This window comes from Meles meles, chromosome 17, assembly GCF_922984935.1.
Source record: "Meles meles chromosome 17, mMelMel3.1 paternal haplotype, whole genome shotgun sequence".
Lineage (NCBI taxonomy): Eukaryota > Metazoa > Chordata > Mammalia > Carnivora > Mustelidae > Meles > Meles meles.
The window spans coordinates 216590-242066 of NC_060082.1; the positions used below are offsets into that span (position 1 = coordinate 216590).

At 51.3% G+C, this 25477-nt stretch overlaps 1 protein-coding gene across 2 annotated transcripts in view; it reads left to right on the forward strand.

Annotated features, from left to right (window-relative positions):
* The first annotated feature begins 6517 nt into the window (after window positions 1–6517).
* The window catches only part of INTS3 (integrator complex subunit 3), a 38981-nt gene continuing 20021 nt past the window's right edge, over window positions 6518–25477 (forward strand). Inside the window, exons 1-6 of one of the 2 annotated variants that reach the window (XR_006815502.1) lie at window positions 6518–7233; window positions 16158–16241; window positions 18180–18263; window positions 22943–23056; window positions 23240–23324; window positions 24625–24691. Coding sequence is in view for 1 of the 2 variants with exons in the window: in XM_045982339.1 (XP_045838295.1) it covers window positions 7096–7233; window positions 16158–16241; window positions 18180–18263; window positions 22943–23056; window positions 23240–23324; window positions 24625–24691 (572 nt within the window). In the remaining variant the exon portion in view is untranslated. The remainder of the gene's footprint in view (window positions 7234–16157; window positions 16242–18179; window positions 18264–22942; window positions 23057–23239; window positions 23325–24624; window positions 24692–25477) is intronic. The other variant, XM_045982339.1, reaches the window with a different exon arrangement.

The window sequence follows — 25477 nt, forward strand, 5'->3', positions numbered from 1 at the left end:
ATATTATAAATGGAATTGCCTCTTTCTCATTCTAATTCCACAGCTACTTGTATTGTATTTATTTTTTGTTTTTTACTCTCCATCAGGTACAGCAATATACATAATTACAAAATGGTGAAGAAAAGAGGTTCCCTGCCCTTGGGTTGCTCATGGTCTTGTCATCCAAGTTAAGATCCATTATAGAGGAGCGCCTGGGTGGCTCAGTGGATTAAGCCACTGCCTTCAGCTCAGGTCATGATCTCAGGGTCCTGGGATCGAGAGCCCCGCATCAGGCTTTCTGCTCCGCGGGGAGCCTGCTTCCTCCTCTCTCTCTGCCTGCCTCTCTGCCTACTTGTGATCTGTCTGTCAAATAAATAAATAAAATCTTAAAAAAAAAAAAAAAGATCCATTATAGACCCAATTTTCAGCCATTACTTTGTCTCTCTGATGTGGTTTTGAAATATAGGTGAGGTTCAGTGGGCTGGAATCTGGAGCTGATGACAAAGAAAGAATTCTTGAGACATCTTTGGTGCAAAATGCTGCTTTATTAAAGCAGAGGGATTCCCATGGGCAGAAAAGAGCTGGTCCACAGGGGTTGTTTGGGGTGGCTGATTATATAGTATGGGGTTGGGGGAGTAAGGAAAGGGCAGATTTCAAAAGAACTTTCATGTGCTAAAGAAAACCTGTGAGATACCGGAGGCCTTGCCCTTGTCAGGTTAAGGTTGTTTCCCCCTCTAGCAAGGCATTACCCTGAAGGCGGCTGGGGGGATTCCTGGAAGAATGTCACAGGCGCCCCACCCAGGGGTGGGAGTGGGGGAACGGTGCATGCTGTCTACTTCTGCTTTGTCTTCAGCCAGCCTTCTGCTCCCTCATCATCTCCTCAGGTCTTTCCCACTGTCTTGATGTGGCCCTTTTTTTGTTTGCTGTGAAGGAGCTGTTTAGTTAGTTTTCAGGTCTTTTTCAGAAGGAATTGTACCACTCATAGCTGTAGAGTCTGTGTGTCCAAGCAAGGAGAGTTTAGGACCTTCCAAATCGTCCATCTGGGACCACCCTAGATCACTGGTTGGTTACAAAATGATACAACTTGGGAACAGGCGGAGGGAAGAGTTACTGGGGGGGGGGGTGGGTATGGGCAGGGGGCATGCAGCCTCTCTGTTCTTCAGACAAGCCACTCTCCCCAACCTTCACATGTTGGCCAACCCAGAAGCTTCAGAGATGCTTTTTTTTTCTTTTTTAAGATTTTATTTATTTGTTTGACAGACAGAGATCACAAGTAGGCAGAGAGGAAGGCAGAGAGAGGAGGAAGCAGTCTCCCTGCCAAGCAGAGAGCCCGATGCGGGGCTCGACCCCAGGACCCTGAGACCATGACCTGAGCTGAAGGCAGAGGCTTAACCCACCGAGCCACCCAGGTGCCCCAGAGATGCCTTCTTAATTTCCTTTCCAGATTGCTCGTTGCTGGTGTAGAGACACAGGTGGGTTTTGTGTGTTGATCTTTTACCCTACAACTTTGCCAAATTCACTAATTAGTTCAAGGAACTTTTTTGTGGATTGTTTGGGGTTTTCTTTTTTTTTTTTTTTAAAGATTTTATTTATTTATTTGACAGATAGAGATCACAAGTAGGGAGAGAGGCAGGCAGAGAGAGAGAGAGAGAGAGAGAGGAGGAAGCAGGCTCCCCGCCAAGCAGAGAGCCCGACGCGGGACTCGATCCCAGGACCCCGAGATCATGACCTGAGCTGAAGGCAGCAGCTTAAACCACTGAGCCACCCAGGCGCCTGTTTGGGGTTTTCTATATATAGGATCATGTCATCTATGAATAATTAATATTACTTCTCTAATTTTTTTTTAAGATTTTATTTATTTATTTGACAGAGAGAGAGATCACAAGCAGGCAGAGAGGCAGGCAGGGAGATAGAGGAGGAAGCAGGCTCCCCGCTGAGCAGAGAGCCCGATGCGGGACTCGATCCCAGGACCCTGAGATCATGACTTGAGCCGAAGGCAGAGGCTTAACCCACTGAGCCACCCAGGCGCCCCACTTCTTCTCTAATTTTGATGTCTTTTATTCCATTTTCTAATTGCTCTAGAATTTCCGGTATCTCATTCTGGTTTTTTTTTTTTTTTAAAGATTTTATTTATTTGACAGAGAGAAATCACAACCAGGCAGAGAGGCAGGCAGAGAGAGAGGAGGAAGCAGGCTCACTGCGGAGCAGAGAGCCCGATGTGGGGCTCAATCCCAGGACCCTGGGATCATGACCTGAGCCGAAGGCAGAGGCTTTAACCCACTGAGCCACCCAGGCGCCCCCATTCTTGTTTTTTGGGTTTTTTTTAAATTTTTTTTTTAAAGATTTATTTATTTGACAGAGAGAAATCACAAGAGAGGCAGGCAGAGAGAGAGGAAGGGAAGCAGGCTCTCCGCTGAGCAGAGAGCCCGATGTGGGACTCGATCCCAGGACCCCGAGATCATGACCTGAGCTGAAGGCAGCGGCTTAACCCACTGAGCCACCTAGGCGCCCCCCCATTCTGGTTTTAATTACCCTAATAACTGATAATGTTGACATCGTTTTCATGTGTTTATTAACCATATGGATGTCCTCTTTTGTGAAATGTCAACTCAAGTCTTTTGTCCATTTTTTCAAATGAGTTGTCTTTTGTATATTGTATCTATCTAACCCTAGATACATATTTATCTTCTGATACAATACTTTGTCACATATATGCATTACAAATACTTCCTCCTAGTCCATGGCTTAACTCTTAATGGTTTTTAAATGCATCCTTTTTTTTTTAAGATTTTTATTTATTCGACACAGAGAGATCACAAGTAGGCAGAGAGGCAGGCGGGGGGGGGGGGGAGCAGGCTCCCTGCTGAGCAGAGAGCCCGATGTGGGGCTCGGACCCAGGACCCTGGGATCATGATCTGAGCCGAAGGCAGAGGCTTTAACCCACTGCGCCACCCAGGTGCCCCTTTAATGGATAATTCTTAATTTTAGTGAAGTCAGTTCCATCATTCCATCGTGATGTATCTATTTAAGAAATCTAGGGGTGCCTGGGTGGCTCAGTGGGTTGAGCCTCTGCCTTCAGCTCAGTCACGATAGGGTCCTCAGATCCAGCCCCGGGCTCTCTGCTCAGCAGGGAGCCTGATTCCCCCTCTCTGCCTGGCTCTCTACTTGTGATCTCTGTCAAATAAATAAATAAAATCTTAAGGAAAAAAAAAAAGAAAAGAAATCTTTGCCTATCCAATTTCATGAATTTTTAAAAAAAGATTTTTATTGGGGCGCCTGGGTGGCTCAGTGGATTAAGCCGCTGCCTTCGGCTCAGGTCATGATCTCAGGGTCCTGGGATCGAGTCCCACATCGGGCTCTCTGCTCAGCGGGGAGCCTGCTTCCCTCTCTCTCTCTGCCTGCCTCTTTGCCTACTTGTGATCTCTCTCTGTCAAATAAATAAATAAAATCTTAAAAAAAAAAAAAGATTTTTATTTATTTGGCAGAGACAGCAAGAGAGAGAACACAAGCAGGGGCAGAGGGAGATGGAGAAGCAGGCTTCCCGCTGAGCAGGGAGCTGGAGGCGGGTCTTGATCCCAGGACCCTGGTCTTCAACTCAGGTCATGATCCCAGGGTCCAGGAATTGAGCCCTGCATCAGGCTCCCTCCTTGATGGGGAGCCTGCTTCTCCTTCTGCCTGCTGCTTTCCCTACTTGTGCCCTCTCTCTGCCAAATAAATAAATAAAATTAACCAAAAAAGGTACTACATTTACATGGTGCTTAATTAAAAAACTATCAAAGTGATGAGCAGAAGGGAAGCTGAGGACAAAGCACAAACTGATCCCCGCCCCCCACCACTGTGGAATACTTGTGACATTCCTCAGGCCCTCCTGGATGCCCTAAAACTAGGGGCAGAGAAACAAAAATGGTTACTGATAAAGATCACAGTCCTGGGGCGCCTGGGTGGCTCAGTGGATTAAGCCACTGCCTTCGGCTCAGGTCATGATCTCAGGGTCCTGGGATCGAGCCCCGCATCGGGCTCTCTGCTCTGCAGGGAGCCTGCTTCCTCCTCTCTCTCTGCCTGCCTCTCTGCCTACTTGTGACCTCTCTCTGTGTCAAATAAATAAATAAAATCTTTAAAAAGAAAAAAAAAAAAAGATCACAGTCCTACAGCACTTGGGTTCCGGCAGTTTACAAATGTCTTAGTGATGTACAAGAAAAAGCATTCTTATGGATAGCCTAACTTCCAGAGATCCATAGACTCAATTTCCGGGAGCCCTAAAATCACCCTACCCTCCATTGTGATGTGGAGAACAAAGGTAAAAGGAAATGCAGGTAAGATGAGATTTCCCTATAACCTGCAGCCATTGACAAGGACTTGCAATCCAAAGAGTATAATATTCCTCCAGGAAACTCCCAACTGTCTTTTTATTTTCTTTTTAAGATTTTATTTATTAGACAGCAGAAGCAGGGGGAACAGCAGGCAGAGGGAGAGGGAGGCTCCCCACTGAGCAGAGAGCCAGATGTGGGGCTCAGTTCTAGGACCCCAGGATCAGGACCTGAGCCAAAGGCAGACACTTAACCAACTGAGCCACCCAGGTGCCCCAAACTCCCAACTGTCTTAATACTTTAGCAGAGGGAAAAACAACCTCAGCTTCTCGTTGGCAAGGGCTCTAGCATCCTGAAATTCTTTTTTAATATATCAAAGTCCTTTTGGATGTCTCCCTTCTTCCTTGCTTCCCCCAACTCCTAAGCATATTATCAGCCATTCCTCACAATCCCAGAGCAGCAGCTCTTTCTGCCCATGGACCCTGTTCCCGCGCTTTATTAAAATCACCTTTTTTTGCCCCAAAGACATCTCAGGAATTCTTTCTTGGCCATAAGCTCCGGACCTCACCAACATCCCAAAACTCATCAAAAACATACACAGTAAAGGGGCGCCTGGGTGGCTCAGTGGGTTAAGCCTCTGCCTCCTGCTCAGGTCATGATCTCAGGGTCCTGGGATCGAGCCCCGCATCGGGCTCTCTGCTCAGCCCGGAGCCTGCTTCCTCCTGTCTCTGCCTGCCTCTCTGCCTACTTGTGCTCTGTCAAATAAATAAATAAAATCTTAAAAAAAAAAAAGTTAAAAAAAAAAAAAACATACACAGTAAAAAGTTTCTCTCCCACCCCATCTCCCAGGCAGCCGGTCTCCTACTCAAACACAACAAATAACTACTGGGGTTTTGTGTGCTTCCGGAGGCAGCCTCTGTATTTACAAACATGGGTGTGCTTTTCCCCAGTTCCCACTTTTAAAAACCCACACACAATGAAAAGTGTGAACGTAGTGTTTTAAACCTAACTTTTCTTCTTTTGTCTAATGTATCTTTGTGTTTCCAGTGACCCATAGTCGTCTTACTGTCAAGACATGTGCATTCCTCAGAGGCTAACGCAGCGCCGTGCACCTGGAAGGAACCCAAATACATTCAAATAGAACTAGACTTTCCGAGCTCTAAGGGTAGAGACCAACCAATCCCTTTATTTTACAGGCAGGATAATTTACTGAAAGTCAAAATCACTTGCCTAAGGTCTTCTAGTTACCATGTACATTAATGCAGGAGAGCCAACCTCAAGGATCACCCACGTCATTTCGGCGCACGTGCACAGGTAGCTCAAAGACTCAGCCTAGCAAGTGTAGACATCGAGTCCCCTGTGGTGTTAACTCGTATGTGACCAATCTCAGTTTAAAAAATAACCTCACACCCGTTAGTCCACATAGCAGTCCTCTGGTCGGTGACCCTTGTCTGCATTTTCTAGAGGGCAGAACGGCACGGGTGTGGGTTTTCTTCTGGCTTCGGATCCTGTGTCAGGCAGTCCTAAGTGCTCCCGAGTAAACGGGCGGAGCTGCCGGGCCCGGAGGCCGTGCGCTCGGGGCTGCGCCGCGCGCACAATGCACGGGCCGGGCTCCGTGGCTGAGGGTGAGAGCCGACTCGGGGACCGGGGCAGACCGCGGTGCTCAGCACAGGGGTGCAGACGGTTGTGTCACTCAGCACCCCGGCTGGTGCGGGCGCCACTCTAGGGATCCGGGCTGCCCGAGGGGGGTCCCCGCGCCGGGCGCGTGGTGCTCGCGCGCGGACACGCCTCTGCGACGCGCGCTCAGCCCTGGGAGCTGGCTCCGTGCCGCTTGACCGTCTCTGCCTGGGACTGCTTAAGGCGACGCTCCCCCGCCCCGTACCGCCCGCTCGCGGCCAGGACTCGGGTTTCCATTGCCAGGCTGGGACCCGGCAGAAACTCGCGCTCCCACCCACGCCCCAGAAGGAGGAGGGCGGGAGGAGGACGGAGGCCGGCGCCGCGCACGCGCACCGGGACACGCCCGTCAGCGCGCGCAGGCGCAGCCTCCCCTTCCTGATCGCCTCGCGGTCCCACCCCTCTCCCGGAAGTCTTCCCGTCCCGCCCCCCCGAGAGCAACGAGGGCTGCGAGTGGGCACGCCGGTTGTCCATCAGGCCGGTCTTACTGCCATTGGCACCCGGGGAAAAGGCCGGGCCCCGCGGCCGCTCGCTTCCGGTCTCCGCGAGCCCTCCCCGCCACCACCGCCGCCGCCGCCGCCGCCGCCCTCAGCCTCCCCGCCCCCCGCCCTTCCACCATGGCCGCCTCTGTGTGGTGTGGGGAGAAGCTGGCCCTCGGTGTCCTCCTGTAGCGCGCACTGCCTCCCCCTCACCCCTCGGGCCGGATCCAAAGGAGCCTCGCTCCCCAGCCCTCCGGCCCCGCCAGGAAGCTCCCTGCCCCTACTGCAGGGGCCGGACTCCTCTTCCCCAGCTGCTGAGGCAGACACTTAGGGTTGGAAGCCAAAAAGGGCGCCCCGTCCACTCGAGGGGCGGAAGGCTCGCGTGCCCCGCCCGGAGGTGCGGACCTGCCCCCGGCACCCCCGGAGCTGGCGGCCTTCGCTCAGCACTGCCACCCCAGACACAGGACCCCGAGGGCCGCCCGCGCCCGCGTCCTCCACAGGAGCGGCCTTTCGGAGACGAGGGCGGGGCGGACAGCGCGGGACCCTGCCCGACCCCGCTCGTGCCTCTGGCCCCGGGCCCTGGCCCCCGGAGGGGTCGTTTCTAGGACTTCCCGCCCGTCCACCCCCCGGCCTCTTCCCGCGTCTTGGCCGCGGCCATGGAGTTGCAGAAGGGGAAGGGGGCGGCAGCGGCCGCTGCGGCGGGAGCGGCGGGAGGCGGAGCGGGAGCGGGAGCCCCAGGAGCGGGGAGGCTGCTACTCTCCAACAGTTTGGACGCCAAGGATGAGTTAGAGGAGGTAGGTGTGGGGGGTACGGAAGGGGGCCGAGCGGGGCCGCCGGCGCGGAGCGGGGCCGGGGCGGGGGGCCGGGGACCGGGCCTCCGGGCTGTGCCGAGGCAGCACGAGCGCCGCCGCACACTTCCTGCTCCGGGAGGAAGGAGCGCGGCCGACTTCCTGGACCGGTTGTCATGGCAACAGCAGCCACTCGGAGGCGGCCGGCGGGGGTGTCGAGGAGGACGGGAAGCGCCGTCCGGATCGGCCGACTTTGCTTTTGACGTTCCTTTCCTCGCAGGGGCCGCGCGTCCGCTTCGGACCTGTCCTGCCTCAGCCGGGCGCTGGCTGAGTGGACGATTCGGCGCGCGCGCGGGCGGGCGTCCGGGGCGCTGGCCGGGGGTCGCGGCCGGCTTCGAAGCCCCCTGCTAGGTAGCAGGGACTTCGCGTGGACGGGGTCCGTTGACGGCGATGTGCACTGCGCCTGCGGGAGTGTGGAGACCCGGGAATGGTGTTAGGGTTCCCTCGCCTACAGCCTCTGCCCTTCAGAAGCAGAGAGCACCCACGGGAGGGTGCTGAGGGTCACGCTGGGCAGTGGAGCCTCTTCTCCCGCACTCGTTCCCCCTTGTGCCCGACCGCGCAGATGCTGCCGCTCGCGTAGACGCGCAGCTCGCGTAGGAGACCCCGCGCCGAGAGCGACTGCGACCGCTTGTGGCGTGGACGCCTTCAGCTCCGCTCGCCGGGCACAGGAAGAGCACGCGAGCAGCACCGGGCCTTCCCTGACCGTTTCCCTGCCTTCTCTTGTTCTGTTAAGATCTTATTTCTTGACAGCGAGCACAGGCCGGGGCGGTGCCAGGCTCCGCAGTCAGCAGGGAGCCCGACGCGGGGCTCCATCCGGGACCCTGGCATCACGACCGGAGCCACGCAGGTGGCCCCATTGCCCTGCTTCTTTGTCACGGCCCTTTTTCAGCCGCAGAGGGTGGGCAGGCAGATAGGTGGAATTCCTAGTTTCGATTTTTAAAAAACGTTGGTTCAGATACAGAGTGATGGAACGTACAATGAACTTTGCAGGTCGAGGTGGCGGGTATAACTTTGTGGATCATCCTTTGGCAAACGTCTGCTCACAGGCTGGTGTTCCATCCTGCTTCTCCCCCGTAATTCTGTGTGCACTTAGAGAAATCAGTTTTTCTGCTGCTGTTTTTAATCAGCTAAGGTAGATACAATTAGGAGAAGAAACAATGTTCTAAAAATAATGTATTCCCAAAACAATAAAAATGGCTATAGGTTTGTCTGGCACTTTGAATTGCCCACTTTTTAAGAATTGGCCACTGGGCGCCTGGGTGGCTCAGTAGGTTAAAGCCGCTTCCTTCGGCTCAGGTCATGATCCCAGCGTCCTGGGATGTCCTGGGATCGAGCCCCGCATCGGGCTCTCCGCTCAGCAGGGAGCCTGCTTCCTCCTCTCTCTCTGCCTGCCTCTCTGCCTACTTGTGATCTCTGTCTGTCAAGTGAATGAATAAAATCTTAAAAAAACAAAGTTAAAAAAAAAAAAGAATTGGCCACTGCCATTGTCTAAGTATTTGTTGAGCCCAGTGTTCTGGTGCTGCAGCTCTAAAACTGTAGGAAGAAAATAGCTGACTGCCTTTGATCCCTCCACCAGTTTGGGTGGAGGGAAAAAACCCCCAAGCATTGGACGAAATCTGTTTATTACCCACCCTGATTGCCAGAGGGTTCATCCTGCCTCTGCTGATTTGTACCACAGCCCAGTACAGCATCCTGTCCTGAACAGTGACATGTTTGCCCTCAGACTCAGTGATATGGTAGGAGGGAACCATGAAAGACAGGAAGCATTTATTTTTTTGGTTTTTTGGACTGAGAGTGAACTTTCAACTGTTTCCAGAGAGAAGGGGCAGGGAAGGTCTCTCCCTTTTTTCCTCCTATCCTTCCTGGTGTAGATGCTTCCCAGCATTTCTTGGCTCCCCCTTTTCCTTCTTTGGCCTTTACCCTTTGCATTTGAATTTTCCATGTTTTTAACACGTGTGTATGGTTCCCACTGGACCAGAGTGTCCCTAAGGGAAACACTTACTGGCTTCTTCCTCTGGGTCTCCCCACAGAGCTCTGTATGCAGAAGTTAACAAAACCTGCTGCTGAGTGACTGGTCTGTGTGTGTTCTGGTGTGGTACTTTCCATCGCAGGCATACCTGTTGCCCAGGAGCACAGAGGTAGCTTCTTAACTGTCTGTGCTTCCTGTGTGCAGTCTCACAGGAATATAGATGAGGGAGACCCACGTCTGCTTTGCAGAGCTTCTCATCGGAAGACTGAGTTAGCATACCCACAAGGAGGGTGAAAAAAAAGCACCTCAAAAACCTGGTAGTAAAGAGGCTAGGGTCGTTGTAGATGGGTGTGGTGAGGAAAGGCCCCTCAAGAGTCCTGGCAGATGGACACGATGCTGAAGAGCATCCCAGCCGGGGGCTGTGAATATTCTACTCAAGGGATCATTTGTTGTGTCCTTTCTTCTCTTTGGCTCTGTTTCTCTCTCTGAAGGGAAAATTCTTGCCCATCCCATTCCAAGTTGGGGAATGAGATAAAAATAGGGCCAGAGATTGGAGGCGTTTAGAACATGCAGCTAGTCTCCCTTCCACGGCTCCAGCTCATTCTTCGCAGGGAAGGACCTGGTCTACTCTGAAGTCAGGCTGAAAGCGGAACTGTGGCTTAAATAAATCAGAACTTCCTCTTAAAACGATGGACAGGTCTTAGCGTTGCATTGGGTAGAGGTGCGCCCCTTTCAGGTTTCCTCCAAGGGATAATTCATCTCTTGTCTCTGAAGAACCTCCAGGGAACAGGCTTTGAGCCAGCTCTAGTTTTTTCTCCTGAAATCCTCATTGCACTTAGAAGTGACTCTTGGCGATAGAGTACTTGGAACCCAGCTTATTCAGTAACTCCTCACTAATGTGGGCTCTTGGGGATTTTGTAGGTTGAAACATACCTTCTTCTCCTGAAGACAGTGGACTTTGCTCTTTCAGGGCCACTGACTTCCCATAAGAGAACCCTGTTTAATACATCATTTACCAGGCTGTCTTTTCACCCGTTTGAGGGAGCAGAAACTGGGAGGTTAGAGGGGTCTCTCTGCCTTCAGCCCCAAGCTTCAGGTATACACTGGCAACCTGGAAGGCCTTCCCCTACTCTGCCCCGCTCTGTCCCCTGCCGCTGTTGTGGAGAACATGGGCAGGTACTCTTGGTACTAGAAAAGTTATTTCAGAAGCTCCTCAAGGTGGTAAACATTTACTCAGCTCTCTGAGGTGCTGTCATGGAGGGCTTACTCTGAACAGAGCCACTCTGCCAGTAATTGTTGGCAACCGCGTGTATGATTCCAGGTTTACTACGGGCCTCAGGGGACTTGGGGGAGAAGAGGGCTTCTGCTACCTGATTGTAGGGATTTGACTTCCTACAGGCCTCTTTGATGGGTTGTGGTCCTTCTTTGACTCTGAACGATTTGTAATTCCTTCTCCCATCCCTGTTTGGAAAAGTGATTTCTGTAGTTTGTGAAGAGCAGCATCTTCCACATTCCTGTTGCGTAGAAATCGCCGTCATGTTTCTTTCCTCATCACTTTTATCCGTGCATCCAAATTCTGGATTTGGATTCTGGACCCAGGCGCCCGGACAAACAGGGTTTTTAAAAAAAATAATTTTGGGGCGCCTGGGTGGCTCAGTAGGTTAAGCCTCTGCCTTCGGCTCAGGTCATGATCCCAAGGTCGTGGGATCGAGCCCCACATCCGGCTCTCTGCTCCGCAGGGAGCCTGCTTCCTCCTCTCTCTCTGCCTGCCTCTCTGCCTAGTTGTGATTTCTCTCTGTCAAATAAATAAAATATTTTAAAAAAATAATAATAATTTTGTGAGAGAGAGCCAGAACGTGGGAGCGGGAGTGGGGGAGGGGCAGGAGGCGCGGCCGGGCCAGAGTCTGCACAGACCTCCAGCTGAGTGCGGAGCCTGCCCAGGGACTCAGCCCCACAGCCCTGAAACCGTGATCTGAGCCAGAATTGAGTCGGACGCCCAACCGACTGAACAGCACAGGGGCCCCTATTTCTGTTTTTCAGATAAGAAAACCAGGGTTTAGAGAGGCTAAGGAACTCACCCAAGATTAGCTTCAGTCTAGCGGGGGTGGGGGGCACCCTTCCATACCACGCTTTCGGTGTGCTCATTAGCTGGCTGCTGTTTGACCTCTCGCATCTCTTGGTTTGGCAGACTCCTTCCTTTGAGTAGGAAGCAGTATCTGGAATGGGTAAGCAGGGTTAGCTACTGGGGGATCTGAGTCCCCCGACGCTTACAGCTGTCTTGGGTTAGACAGGGATACGACTCACAAAGGGAAAATCCAGCTGGCTGTTTTCCCTCCCCTCTCCTCCTCGTGTGGGAGCCGGACCAGGTAGTGCCGGATCTCACAGCTCTGCTTTCCCGTGATCTCACAGCTCCTTTTCACAAGTACACAGGTCCTGTGGAGGCTGAGTGTGCAGAGCTGACCTAATTTGGAGGCTAGTCAGACCAGACGGGCAGTGAAGTTGTAATACCTTCAAATCTGCATAGCTTTGGGCCTAATGCAGGTCAGAGTTTTGAGGCTGTGGGAGCTCCTTGCCTTAACTCTCCGTTCTCCTCTGTGCCACCTTATGCTCTTGGTCAGGGATGGATATAGGCAACCTTAGGATGATGCTGAAGGGAGACACAGGGTTGCCTTTCATTCCTACACCTCTTTTCCCCAGTCCTTAGTCATGGGTTCTTCTCAGCACTGTGGCAGAACCTCTTCTCAGCAAGGTGTTTTGTAATGACCTGTAGGGTTAGGGGGAAGTAAATTGCCTGCCTTTGTCCATTTGCCAGCATCACCATTACTGGGAATTGGAAATTGGTTTTCCTTAAATAGTTTTGGGGTTAGTCCTAAAGTTTTAAAGGATTCGGGAAGTACTTTAGGTGGTGATAATGGAGAGGCTCACTGATTTCATATGATACACATTTGTCAATATCTTCTCAATATTTAGTATTAAATGTTTCTTTGGAACAAGGGCCAGTGACTAAGGTCTCCTTAGAACATTGAGCGTGTGTTGGCCTTTGAAACTGGAGTGCCTCTTGGGTGGACTTCAGTGCACCTGTCTCCACCTTGGTTTGTCCAGAGGCTCAGTCAATTTGGCCTCTTGTTCTCCTTTCCTTTCCTCACACTCATTTTTTAAAATTTGCCTTTAGCTTTTGGGGGGACAGATTTTATGTATTTATTTGACAGAGCAAAAGAGTACAAGGAGGGTAGCAGCAGAGAAAGAGGGAGAAGCAGGCTCCCAGCTGAGCAGGGAGCCTGATGTGGGACTCAATCCCAGAATCCTGGGATCACGACCCGAGCGGAAAGCAGACACCCAACCCACTGAGTCATTTGGAAACAAATCCAAGATAAATAATTTCATCTGCAAATTACTTTATATATATGTCTGTGAGGGAAGGATTTTTTTTTTAACATAGCCATGATGTAATACCTAAAAATATTAGTAGTAATTCTTCAGTGTAATAAAATATTCATTGTTCAAATTGATTGTCTCATAAATTCCTTTTTTTTTTCCATTTTATTTTTTCAGCGTAACAGTATTCATTCTTTTTGCACAACACCCAGTGCTCCATGCAAAACGTGCCCTCCCCATTACCCACCACCTGTTCCCCCAACCTCCCAGCCCTGACCCTTCAAAACCCTCAGGTTGTTTTTCAGAGTCCATAGTCTCTTATGGTTCGCCTCCCCTTCCAATTTCATAAATTCCTTTTTATAACTGGTTTGTTCAAATCAGTGCTCAGACAAGCACCACACATTGCATTTGATTGATATGCTTCTTAACTTTTTTTAAAGATTTATTTATCCATTTTAGAGAGAGCAGAGGGAGGGGCAGAGAGAGTCTTAACCAGACTCCTTGCTGAGCACGTAGCTCAAAGTGGAGCTCAGTCCTGCAACCTGAGATCATGACCTGAGCTGAAGCCAAGAGTTGGATGCTCAACCGACTGTGCCACTGATATGCCCCATTATGTTTCATTAATTTTTTTTTAAATATTTTATTTATCGAGAGAGGGAGAGCACGAGTGGGGTTAGGGGCAGAGGGAGAAGCAGGCTCCCTGCTGAGCAGGAAGCACTACTTGGGGCTCGATCCCAGGACCCTGAGATCATAACCTGAGCTAAAGGCAGAGGCTTAACCCACTGAGCCACCCAGGTGCCTCAGTGTTTCTTCAACCTTTTTTTTTTTTTTTTTTTTAAGATTTTATTTATTTATTTAACAGACAGAGATCACAAGTAGGCAGAGAGGCAGGCAGAGAGGGGGAAGCAGGCTCCCCGCTGAGCAGAGAGCCCGATGCGGGGCTCGATCCCAGAACACTGGGACCATGACCTGAGCCGAAGGCAGCGGCTTAATCCACTGAGCCACCCAGGTGCCCCTTCAACCTTTTTTTTTTAAAGATTTTATTTATTTGACAGAGAGATACACAGCAAGAGAGGGAACACAAACTGGGGGAGTGGGAGAGGGAGAAGCAGGCTTCCTGCCCAGCAGGGAGCCCCATTCTGGGCTGGATCCCAGGACCCTGGGATCACGACCTGAGCGGAAGGCAGCCGCTTAATGACCAAGCCACCCAGGTGCCCCTTTCTTTAATTTTTTTAACAGCTTTTTATTTTAAAATAATTTCAAGCTGGGGCGCATGAGTGGCTCAGTTGTTAAGCATCTGCCTTCAGCTCAGGTCATGATCCCAGGGTCCTGGGATCGAGCCCCCACACTGGGCTCTCTGCTTGGCGGGGAACCTGCTTCTTCCTCTCCAACTCCCCCAGCTTGTGTTCCCTCTCTCACTGTCTCTCTCTCTCTGTCAAATAAATAAATCTTTTAAAAAAATGATTTCAAGCTTAGAGAAATTTTAATATGTAGAACACTCACAGACTCTTCACCTGGACGCAGCGGTCACTAACTCTATTTCCCTGCACAGACACGGTTTCAGCCTTTTGAGAGTCAGTTGCAGCTGTGAGGGTTTCCTCACATACTTCGTTGTCTATTTCCCGAGAACAGAGATGGTCAGTTAACGGAATTGCTGCTCTGTTGTCCGGATGGGGCATTCAGCTTCGATGTGCTGCTGTGACAGAACGCGGACTTGACCGCTTGTCCCAGGAACATCTGTGTAGCAGTCCGGGATCACAAGTTGAGTTTAGATGCGCTCGCTCTTTACCCTGAAGCAGATTCTTCATCTTCCTTTGTCTTTCATGACCTTAAACACTTTTGACAGGTCAGTTATTTTGTAGAATATTTTTCATATTGGGTTCTCTGAGATTTCTTCCGTGGTTAGATTGAGATGATTCGTTTTTTGGCCAGAAAACCATGCAGGTACTGCTCCAGCTCTTCGGGCACCCGCCGAGGCATATGCAGTGTCAGGAGTCAGTGTGTCTCCCTGTTGGGGACGTTAATTTTGATCACTTCGTTAAGGTGGTACCCTCCAGAATCTCCTGCAGTTACTCTTTTTCCTGTGTATTAAGTATTTCGAACCCACATAAATATTCCCTTGTGCAGTATCACCTCTGGTTTAGTATCTGTTGGTGACCTTTCCCTGAATCATTTGTTGCTCCTCTTGTTCCTTACGGATTTATTAGTTGGCATTCCGCTATAAGGGAGAGCTTTCCATTCTTTATTATGTGTGTACCTATTAGCTTGGATTCTTATTTTATTCAATGGGTTATAAACTCTTTTTTTTAATTCCTTCCAGTAAGCTCTACACCCAACGTGGGGCTTGAATTTATGTCCCCTTGAATTTTTTTTTTTTTAAATTTTTTTTTTAATTTTTTTTTTTAATTTATTTGACAGAGAGAAATCACAACTAGGCAGAGAGGCAGGCAGAGAGAGAGAGAGGAGGAAGCAGGCTCCCCGCTGAGCAGAGAGCCCAATGCGGGGCTCGATCCCAGAACCCTGGGATCATGACCTGAGCCGAAGGCAGAGGATTTAACCCACTGAGCCACCCAGGCGCCCCTGTCCCCTTGAATTTATGAGATCAAGAGTCACATACTCTAAGGACTGAACCCCCTCCCCCCTCCACCGCCTTGGGCTATAATCTTAATCCTCTTTTATCTTACTTTTTTTTTTTTTAAGATTTTATTTATTTATTTGACAGAGATCACAAGTGGGCAGAGAGGCAGGCAGAGAGAGATGAAGGGAAGCAGGCTCCCTGCTGAGCAGAGAGCCCGATGTGGGACTCGATCCCAGGACCCTGGGATCATGACCTGAGCCGAAGGCAGAGTCTTTAACCCACTGAGCCACCCAGGAGCCCTTAATCCTCTTTTTTTTTTTTTTTTTAAAGATTTTATTTATTTATTTGACAGACAGAGATCACAAGGAGGCAGAGAGGCAGGCAGAGAGAGAGGAGGAAGCAGGTTCCCTGCTGAGCAGAGAGCCCGACATGGGGCTCGATCCCAGGACTCTGGGATCATGACCCGAGCTGAAGGCAGAGGTTAACCCACGGAGCCACCCAGGCACCCCTTAATCCTCTTTTAGTAATGGGTTTCCCCCTCCCTACTTTTTCTCCTTGGGATTTGTGGAAGAATCAGGTTACCTGTCGTGGTTTCTACCCTCTGAACTTAGCTGATTATATCCTAGTGTAATTTTACTTTAAACTGGTAGTTAGATTTAGAGGTATGATGAGGTTTAAATTTCTTTTTTTTTTAAAGACTTTTAAAATTTATTTGACAGAGACAGCAAGAGAGGGAATATAAGCAAGGGGAGTGGGAGAGGGAGAAGCAGGCTTCCCACTGAGTAAGGAGCCCCATGTGGGGCTTGATCTCAAGACCCTGGGACCATGATCTGAGCCAAAGGCAGACGCTTAATGACTGAGCCACCCAGGTGCCATGGTTTTTGGGGTCAGAAATACTTTATGGGTGATGGTATGACACACTCTGAACTTTTTCTCACCCCTTCACAGAGGTTAGAAAGGTGCATGAGCATTGTGACATCGATGACTGCTGGAGTCTCCGAGAGGGAAGCCAATGATGCCCTCAATGCTCACGTGAGTATAACGCTCTCCCCATCCATTACCACTGCTTTGGAAGCTTGGAGCTGTGATCCAGAAGATAGGACTTACGTGGCTGGGAATTAGGGAACTGAAGTGCATATCTTGGCTCCTCGAACCAGACTTCCCAGCAACTCTTTCTCTCTCACCGTGGCAGTCCAGCTCTTGGAGCTTGTGTGTCTTTAAGTCACAACTTTTAAAAATAACTCTTCGTTCTGTAGTGACCTTTTTTCTTTGCAAATTATTCTCACATAGTTGATCCTTTACATTTCCTTTTTTTTTTTTTTTTGTAGGGAGGGAGGGGCAGAGGGGTAGGAAGGAAGGAGAGAGAGAATCTTAAGCAGGCTCCACTCCCAGTACAAAGCTCCATGCAAGGGCTCGATCTCACAACCCTGAGGTCAGGACTAAATCAAGAGTCAGAGCCAAAGTCCAGTCGGACGCTTAATGGCCTAAGCCAGCCAGGTGCCCCGTGACCTTTTATATTTCCTAATCTGTGATATTGAAAAGATTTTAAATAGTTAGTACATGTAAAGTTCTCAGTAATTCCAGGCGCACAATGAATGCTTAGTATTTCCTTTCTGTTGGTAGCATATTATATTTATTGTCTTCATCTTTTTTTTTTTTTAAGATTTTATTTATTTATTTGACAGAGAGAGATCACAAGTAGATAGAGAGGCAGGCAGAGAGAGAGAGAGGGAAGCCCTGCTGAGCAGAGAGCCCGATGCGGGACTCGATCCCAGGACCCTGAGATCATGACCTGAGCCGAAGGCAGCGGCTTAACCCACTGAGCCACCCAGGCGCCCCTGTTGTCTTCATCTTATAAATACCACGGACTCAAAGATTTACCCAAGGTCTTGACTTGATATGTACGCCATTACCCGGTTCTGCGGGTCCCTCCCTCTTGAAGGCTATTGAGGTCTGGTAAAGGTGGTACAGTGGGATTTTCTTTCTGTTTATTCATTATTTTTAAAAAATTTTCTTTTCTCTGAATATTTATTTATTTTGAGAAAGAAAGAGTGTGCACACACGCGAGTTGGGGGAGAGGCAGAGGCAGAGACTCTTTCAGGCAAACTCCACCTTGAGTGTGGAGCCTGATGCAGCTGGATTCTATGAGATCCCATGAGAGTCCATGAGATCCCATGAGATTGTGACCTGAGCCAAAACCAAGAGTGGGATGTTTAACCAACTGAGCCACCCAGGTGCCCTTAAAGATTTTATTTTGTTTTATTTTTTTTAAGGATTTTTATTTATTTATTTGTCAGAAAGAGAAAGGAAGAGAGTGATTGCACAAGGAGGGGAAGCAGCGGGCAGAGGGAGAAGCAGGCTCGCTGCTGGGCAAAGAGCCTGATGTGGGGCTCGATCCCGGGGATCATGACCTGATCCAAAGGCAGACGTTTAACCAACTGAGCCACCCAGACATCCCAAAGATTTCATTTTATTTATTTATTTACTTATTTATTTTATTTTATTTAAAATTTTTAATTTATTTGTCAGAGAGAGCCACCAGCAAGGGGAGCAGCAGGCAGAGGGAGAATAAAGATTTTTTTTTTTAATTTTTTTTTTTAAGATTTTATTTATTTATTGGACAGACAGAGATTACAAGTAGACAGACAGGCAGGCAGAGGGGTGGGGGAAGCAGGCTCCCTGCTGAGCAGAGAGCCCCATGCTGGACAAGCCCCATGTGGGACACGGTCCCAGGACCCTGAGATCATGACCTGAGCCGAAGGCAGAGGCTTAACCCACTGAGCCACCCAGGTGCCCCACCTCTCTCCTGAAACAGATGCTTCGTCACTTTTAGGAGAAGGAGATCATCAGAAGAGTTAATGATTCTCCTTTGTGGGTTACTCAGGAGTCCCAAGTTTTCTGGGAGAAACTGTGCTCAAGAACTTTTCTCCTGTGAGAGACAACTAGTTTTTTTCCTTCCTCATATCCTAGGTATGCAAAGGCCCCCCCCAGCATGAAGAAATCTGCCTGGGCCTCTTCACCCTTGTCCTGACTGAACCTGCCCAAGCCCAGAAGGTAAGACTTCCTCCTCTGGACCCACAGACTCCCCTCCGATGGTCTGAGGATACAGTGGGTTTGCTGGCATAACGCCAAACCCGTTGACCAGAACTGGATCACCTTGTTGTCCTGATAAGCTTCCAACTCTATTTTTATTTTTAATAAATTGGTCATTCTGACTCAGATCCTTTCTCTATCTAGATTCTGAAGCTAAAGGGCAAGAAAAGCATTTGTGAGGTGGAAAAGCATCTGAAGTGTTGCACGTTGTAGATGGATGATGGGTCAAGGGTATGGGAGTTGGAATTGAATCCAGAGACGAGAACAAGTACAACCAAGTCCATTGAGAGTTCTTATCCAGAAGAGTGTGACCTGTAGTTTGCAGGTTCTGTCATTGGCAGGTGGATAGAAAGTAGGCTCAACATTGTAGCACATAGGATTTAACAGCTTAATGTTGATGATTGATGCAGCCGTGGTGTAGTGACCAAGAGGACCCTGGAACGGACTGGAGCCAGATTTCCTCAGGAATACTGTGTAAAAACTAGGCTGGGGTCTTCACAGCCAGGAGAGTGTCCTTTATGTGGAATGTTAAAGTGGGATCCTTGCCTGGGGTGAGGGATTAGGAAGGATCTTCTCTTTGGATTCCACTCTTTCCAGAATAAAGCAGCAAAATTCTGTCTTTTCCTCTCCAGCTGTACCTTTTCCAGCAGTTCTGTGTCCTGGAACTCTTGGGGCAATGCGTTAGAAGTGTACGACTGCGATCTGGCATTAACTATATGACATTAACAGAGAGGAGCTGCAGAAATTCAGTGTTGTTATTGGCCCTTCCTTGAACAAGCACGGAAGAAGACACATGTGCTCTGTGCCCAGCGTTGTGTTGGGCTCTACCCAGACAAGTTCTTATTTAATCCTCTCAAGACTGGTGGCTTTGTCCCCTCTTTCCAGACTGCTCCCAGTTTACCTATAAGATAACTGGAGGTCAGAGACGTTATCATCTGTTCAGGGAGAATCAAGAAAGTCATCCCCAGGGCCAAGGACAGGATGGCCATGCCCTCTCTGGCATTGAGTTCACCCCAGGGGAAGATCTGTGGGCATGGCAGCCTGAGCAGTGTGTCGTCCTCTGACGCCAGCTGCGGCAGTGTCCGGGATGAGGGTCGGTGGTAGAGCAGCAGGTGCGTGCTGGTCCTTGGGGTCCCAGGCCATTTCTGGGCTGGGACCTTGATGCGTTAATTTGACATTTCATTTTCATACTGGATTTATCACCAAGATCCTTGAAGACAAATGAATGTCTCCAGTTTGGAGCTTCCAGTCTAGCCACTCTGTTTAAAAGAAATGGTTGGATGGGGCGCCCGGGTGGCTCCGTCATTAAGCATCTGCCTTCAGCTCAGACGCTGGAATGGAGCCCAGCATTGGACTCCCTGCTCGGCGGGAAGCCTGCTTCTCCCTCTCCCACTCCCCCTGCCTGTGTTCCCTCTCTCGCTGTGTCTTTCTCTGCCAAATAAATAAGTAAATAAATAAATAAATGGTTGGCAAAGACTTTTATAAATAAAGTTAAAATCTCACGTAGTCACCTTAGTGCAGATATGTGTATCCTGTTGGGTTGGCTTGTTTACGGGGATCTTCGTCAGCCGGGGTGAACCCCTAGCCCTCGTGAAGGAGGCAGAGGGTGCGTGGTGTTTCTAGGTCTTTGTCTAGCCTGGCAGTGAAAGGCCATAGCACTCTCCAGTGCAGACACTTATGAAGTCATGAATTTGGCCATGTAGGCGTGGGAGGGTACTAGAGCGTGGCAGGGAGATACACAGCGAGAGAGGGAACACAAGCTGGGGGAGTGGCAGAGGGAGAAGCAGGCTTCCCACTGAGCAGGAGCCTGATGCAGGGCTCAATCCTAGGACCTTGGGATCATGACCTGAGCTGAAGGCAGACGCCTAACGATTGAGCCCCCCAGGCGCCCCGGCACTTAGTCTTTTTAAGCTGGGACAGCCCCATGAGAGTGGCCCAGGCCCTTCCTTTCCTTGGCCCTCATCGCTGGTTGACAGCCGCACCAGGCCTGTGTTCACACACGAGCTGCTTCCAAGTAATTCCCCTCCCCGGAGTGTATGAGGCCGACAGGCCCGTGTCAGGGCTCTTCAGACAAAGCAGTGGAGTTGGGGGTTCAGAGGACAGCTGAGGGTCAAGCTCCTGAGCTTCTGGCCGGTGGTAACTCGTTGAGAGACTTGGAGCCAAGTCAGAGTATGGGAAGGATTAGTGACCTGTCTCTGAGGTGCTTTGATCCTTCTCCGTAAAAGGGTGATTATCTTGTGAAATCCTTCTGTCCTGCAGAAGGTTCAGGCAGGAGTTACTGGCAAAGACAGATTCTGATGCATTGTTTTAGGCTTCAGCTTAAAACAAGGGAAGTGTTTTTAAGAGTTTGTTTGGGGTTGACTCTGTGTCCGGACCAGAAAGCTCAGGGAGGAGCAGAGACCTAGTCTCTCGGTCTCGGCCGAGGATGGTGGAAGTGGGACGAGTCTTGAGCACATTACAGCCTGCTCTGGGAAGCGCGGCTAGCTCTCTAGGACTTGGCGGTGGCGCAGGGGTGGGTTGGACGCGAGCGCTCGGTGAAGGACAAAGCAGGCTGGGTTTTGGGGGGAGAGTGGAACATGCATGGGGTGGGTTTTGTTCTAGTTGTACCTTAACTTTCATCTGCCGTCTTGGCAGCTCTTACATATACGGGTTTTGAGTTTGTTTTCTGTTTGATGTCTGAGCTGACTAGCTGGGAGCAGGCCATCTGGGGGCCGTGGGGCTGTAGGAGGCCAAGTGGCTAGGCTCTAGCAGTTAGATAGAGGAAAGGACAAGGTCGAGCATCCGTGAGAAGGGCCCTTTTCATCGAAGAGTCAAGGACCCAGCCGTGGGAGTTGTTGATCACAAAGGCAGGTCGGAGGCTGCATGTGCCCAGGCTGGAGAATCGCTCCTGCCAGCAGTTGGGGCCGAAGCACCAGCTCCCTGCCATCCGGCCACCTTTCCTTTCTTTTGAGACTCTCTGCTTCTCCTCCGTGTTCCCCGCTGAGTTGTTTGGTTTGGGTTTTTCCCCCACCTACTTCTCTTTCAAGCCACTCAGAAAACTGGCACAGAGGTTGCGGAGGCAACTGGCGGCATCAGGATGCGGTCCCTGGTGCTGAGCTGCGAGTTAGCAGCAGTGTGGCCGAGAAGGTCCCACGTGGCACGTGGGATTCGGCAGACCATCTCTGCTCTCTTCTCTGTTCCCTGTGTCTCCTGAGAGACTTGTCTTCTTTCCCTGTCTGGGGTCTGTTCTGCATTTCTGCTTCTGGTTGAACAGACAGGGCTCCTCTCTGGTGAGCCTGGTCTGTTTGTCCTGACGTAGATTTTCCTTCTACCTCTGCCCCCCTCCTCTTCTCTGCCCCCTTCTCTGCCTCTGCCCCCCTCCTCTTCTCTGCACCCCCTTCTCTGCCTGTCCTGTAAGTCAGACCTCCAGGGGAGGCTCCAGGGCTGAACCCCGTTTTACTGATCAGTAGAGGCAAGAGATAGTAACAGTAGTTAACCTCTCAGGAGCCCCTCCTCACCCCCAGGCCAGAGAGTAGGAGCGCCTTTCTCCGAACACTGAGGAGGAAAGCGCGCAGGAGTAAGGTCTCATCAAAGCCACTTGCACCACCCCCTGGCTCCCTGGCGGCCGCTTCTCCTTGCCGCTGTTTGTGGTGCTGGTGCGGAGGTGTCAGGAGCGTGGAGTCTGGAGCGGGACCGCCCGGACTTGGGTGTTCTGGTTCTTCCTACCTCTTCAGTGACCTGGGCCGAGTTACTTACCCTCTTAGCCCTGTTTCTTCATCTGTAGGAATAAAGGCCGCCGCGCCTGGTACCTATTTCAGAGGGTGGTTGTGCGGTTCAAGTGCGGCCACGGGTGCTGGCGCGCGACCCCAGGGCGTGTTGGCTTATCGCAGGCACTACTGTTGCTGCTGCCTTGGGTGTTCCCAGGTGGTGGGGTGACACCTGCTTTTCCCCTCCATGCCGAGACCCTGAGAACATGGACGTCCGCAGGCCCGTGAGGCCGCCGGACGCATTCCTCCAGAAGTCTAGTCTCTGGAGAACCAGGGTGAGAGCCCTCTCGGGCAGGGGAGCAGGAGCGCTCCGAGAAGGTCACCATGCCGTCCCTCACCTCTTCCAGGGTTGGGTGTGCTTAAGGACCCCTTCTTCTTCAAGCCTGGCAGAAGCAAGGGCAGCCCAGAGAAAAGAAGAACGATGTTTAGTTAAGGAGGTTCAGTCTTGGCCTGCCCCTCTTTCTGGGGCCTGGTCCCCAGTCCGCTTCCCTAATGCTCCTAGCCCTTCGCTTCATCCGTCTGGGTCAGTACAGGTCTAAGAACCTCTTTGGGGTCCTTTCTGGTCTGTCAGCCAGACCCATTCTGCAGTGACCTTCCCAGCAGGTGGGAGGCAGACGGGCTCCACCTGGGTCTGCTCCGCTTGTGACAGGAAACAGTGGGGCACTTTCCAGAAGGGAGGCAGGGGAACAAGGAGGCTTTCTTAGGCTTTTCCGCCTTCTTAGAGTAGCTCCGTTTCTTCTCTCTGCCCTGTGTGACAGGGCCAGGGCTGGGTTCGGGGTGGAGGAGCCCTGTAGAAGGTCTTTCATTGTCATTTGAGTCCCGCGGGTGGCATTTGAGAGGACGTGGGAGCCTGTCCTCGGTCGGCCAGATGCTCACGAGTCTTCCTTCTCACAGTGTTACCGGGACTTGGCTCTGGTGAGTCGCGACGGCATGAATATTGTCCTGAATAAGATCAACCAGCTGCTCATGGAGAAGTACCTGAAGCTTCAGGACACCTGCCGCACTCAGGTGAGGCCAGGAGAGGGGGGGTCTGGCTCAGAGACGGACCAGACGATGGGCTCTGTCTCCTCCAGGGTAGGGAAGGGGAAATCGGGGTAACACACACCCCACCTTTGCACACCTAAACGGTAATGTGATTCACCCCTTACTCAGAGGCCCTTCTCTCCACCTGCCTTTTCCTCTCTCTTTCAGTTGGTGTGGTTGGTACGGGAACTAGTGAAGAGCGGGGTCCTGGGGGCCGACGGCGTCTGCATGACATTCATGAAGCAGATTGCCGGTGAGTTTGGGGACAAGCGCGTAAAGAAGAAAGGACAGGAGCCCAAAGGCTAGACGTGGGCAATGGAGAAGGATTACTTGCCCGGGTGTCTCCATTCCTGGGTTGCCCCTCGACTCTTCCTTCTGGGACAGGCCTCTTTTGGGAGAAAGAAATGGAAAACTCACATGGGGTCTTTTGAGGCAGTACATCTACCTTGTTCCCCTTTCTGCGAAAAACCAGGGCCTGACGTAGCTGGTCTCTTTTAACCAGTCCTCACTCTGGGGTTTCATGGCGTGTTGGATCTGGAAGGATCCAGAAGGAATGGGAAGAGTAGTGAGGGCAGATCATTTGTTCCCATTACATTATGCTTCCAGAAACCCGACATCTTCCTGGGCTCCACCCCGGGTTCTGAACACTTGCTTCCAAATATTTATGACATCTGATGGGAACCGGTTTGAGAGAGGGACTGTGTCCCAGAAGAGACCCTGACATTTAGGTTTTGTTATCTCCTTGGCATCAGTGATATCTGTTTGAGCCTCAAATATCCAAGAGGCCTGCCTGTACTACGTCTTCTGCTCCCAAGAACACGTGTGTGTGTTTAAAACTGGCTCTGCTGCGCCATCTCCCTTTTCCCATTGGTTCTCGGCTTCCTCTTTGGAGTTTCTGTGACACTCGCAGCCCTGTTCTGATGTGTGTGACCCTCGGACAGTGGGGACACTGACTTTTCAAATGAGGGCTGGAGAGCAGGCCTAGTGTTGGTCTGGCTCCTTTCCCTCCTGGCGTTTCCTCCCCAGTCTGGTCCTCGGTGTCCTCTTCTTACCGTCACACTCTGGTCTGGCTTTGCCCCAGGGAGTTCCACCGCCAGCACGAAGACCAGGATGCCTGGAAGCAGGAAACTCTGGGCCTGTCCTGAGCCTGACTCGGGGTTTGAGTTACTCCGGCGCTGGAGTGCCGCCGCCGCTGGTCTCCTGCACCTCTGGTCCTATCTGAGATGTCACCGTTTCTTCCAGCCAGGCCTTCTTCACGTCTCTGTCTCAGACATTTCCTTTCCAGGGTCAGGGTATTCTTGCTCCAACCCCCAGTCTGTGGAAAAGTAGCAGCTCTGGTTTCTGGAAATAGCGAGAATTTCCCTTCCTTTCTCTGAGGACACAAAGGGGAAACTCTAAAGCCTGACCGAACAGAAGGCGGTTTTCCCAGCACTCGGAACCTCTGTAACAGGATAACCGGGACGGAGAAACAGGAGGGGTGAAGAAATGTGTGGGATGAGCTGAGTCGCTAATTGGAGCCATTCTTCTTCTGTTTTGTTCCCCTTTGAAACCAGGTGGCGATGTTACTGCCAAAAATATCTGGTTGGCAGAGAGCGTCCTGGATATCTTGACGGAGCAGAGGTAGAGTCTGCCATGACAGGAGCAGGCGTGGGTGTCGGGGTGTGAGGACTGACAGGTGGCCTGAGAACACCTGGGGTTAGAACGGGTGAGGCGGGGGAGGGAGAGGCAACCGAAGGGATCCATGCCATGGTCTGGCCCTAAGGGATGAGGGGTGGGAAAGAAGGGCTTCGCTGAAATACTTCAGAGCCCGGGAAAAGCTGGTTTCATCTGATAAGGGTTTATTTTTGATCCAGACCTCCTTGGAATGTTTATCTTTGGGGGGAGATGGGGGAGAATGACCTCAGCAGAGTGGGACCAGCCAGTGGCCCCGGCCTGGCAGGTACCCCTTTTCTCCCTTCCGAGGCTCTCCACCCAACCCCCAGACCCCTTCGCTGAAGCGGCCAGGGGCGTGGTGGGAGGCCGAGGTGACCCGCCGGGGATACAGCTCAGATCTGCACACTGCGTTGGTAGAAGGCATAAGGGGGCGCGTGGGCATTCTGGCTAATTCTTTCCCTTTCCCGTCGAAGTACAGGACCAGAGATCTGGTCCAGTGGCTTCGCTCTCTGTTGCTTGACTTCTGAGTCGGTTTCTGTGCGAGGCCACTGCCGTAGTCAGATGACTGAAAGGCCTGCAAGTGGCCTAGTGTCCCGTGGTTCAGGACAGACCTCCTCCCTCCCTCACACTTGCCCTGGGCCCCGGCCAAGCTGAGGCCTGGGTCCGGAGCCTTGCAGCGCCACCTAGCGCCCCGGGCACAGCTCACTGCCACCGCACAACCTGGGAGATGGCGGCAGAGTCCGGCCGGATCTC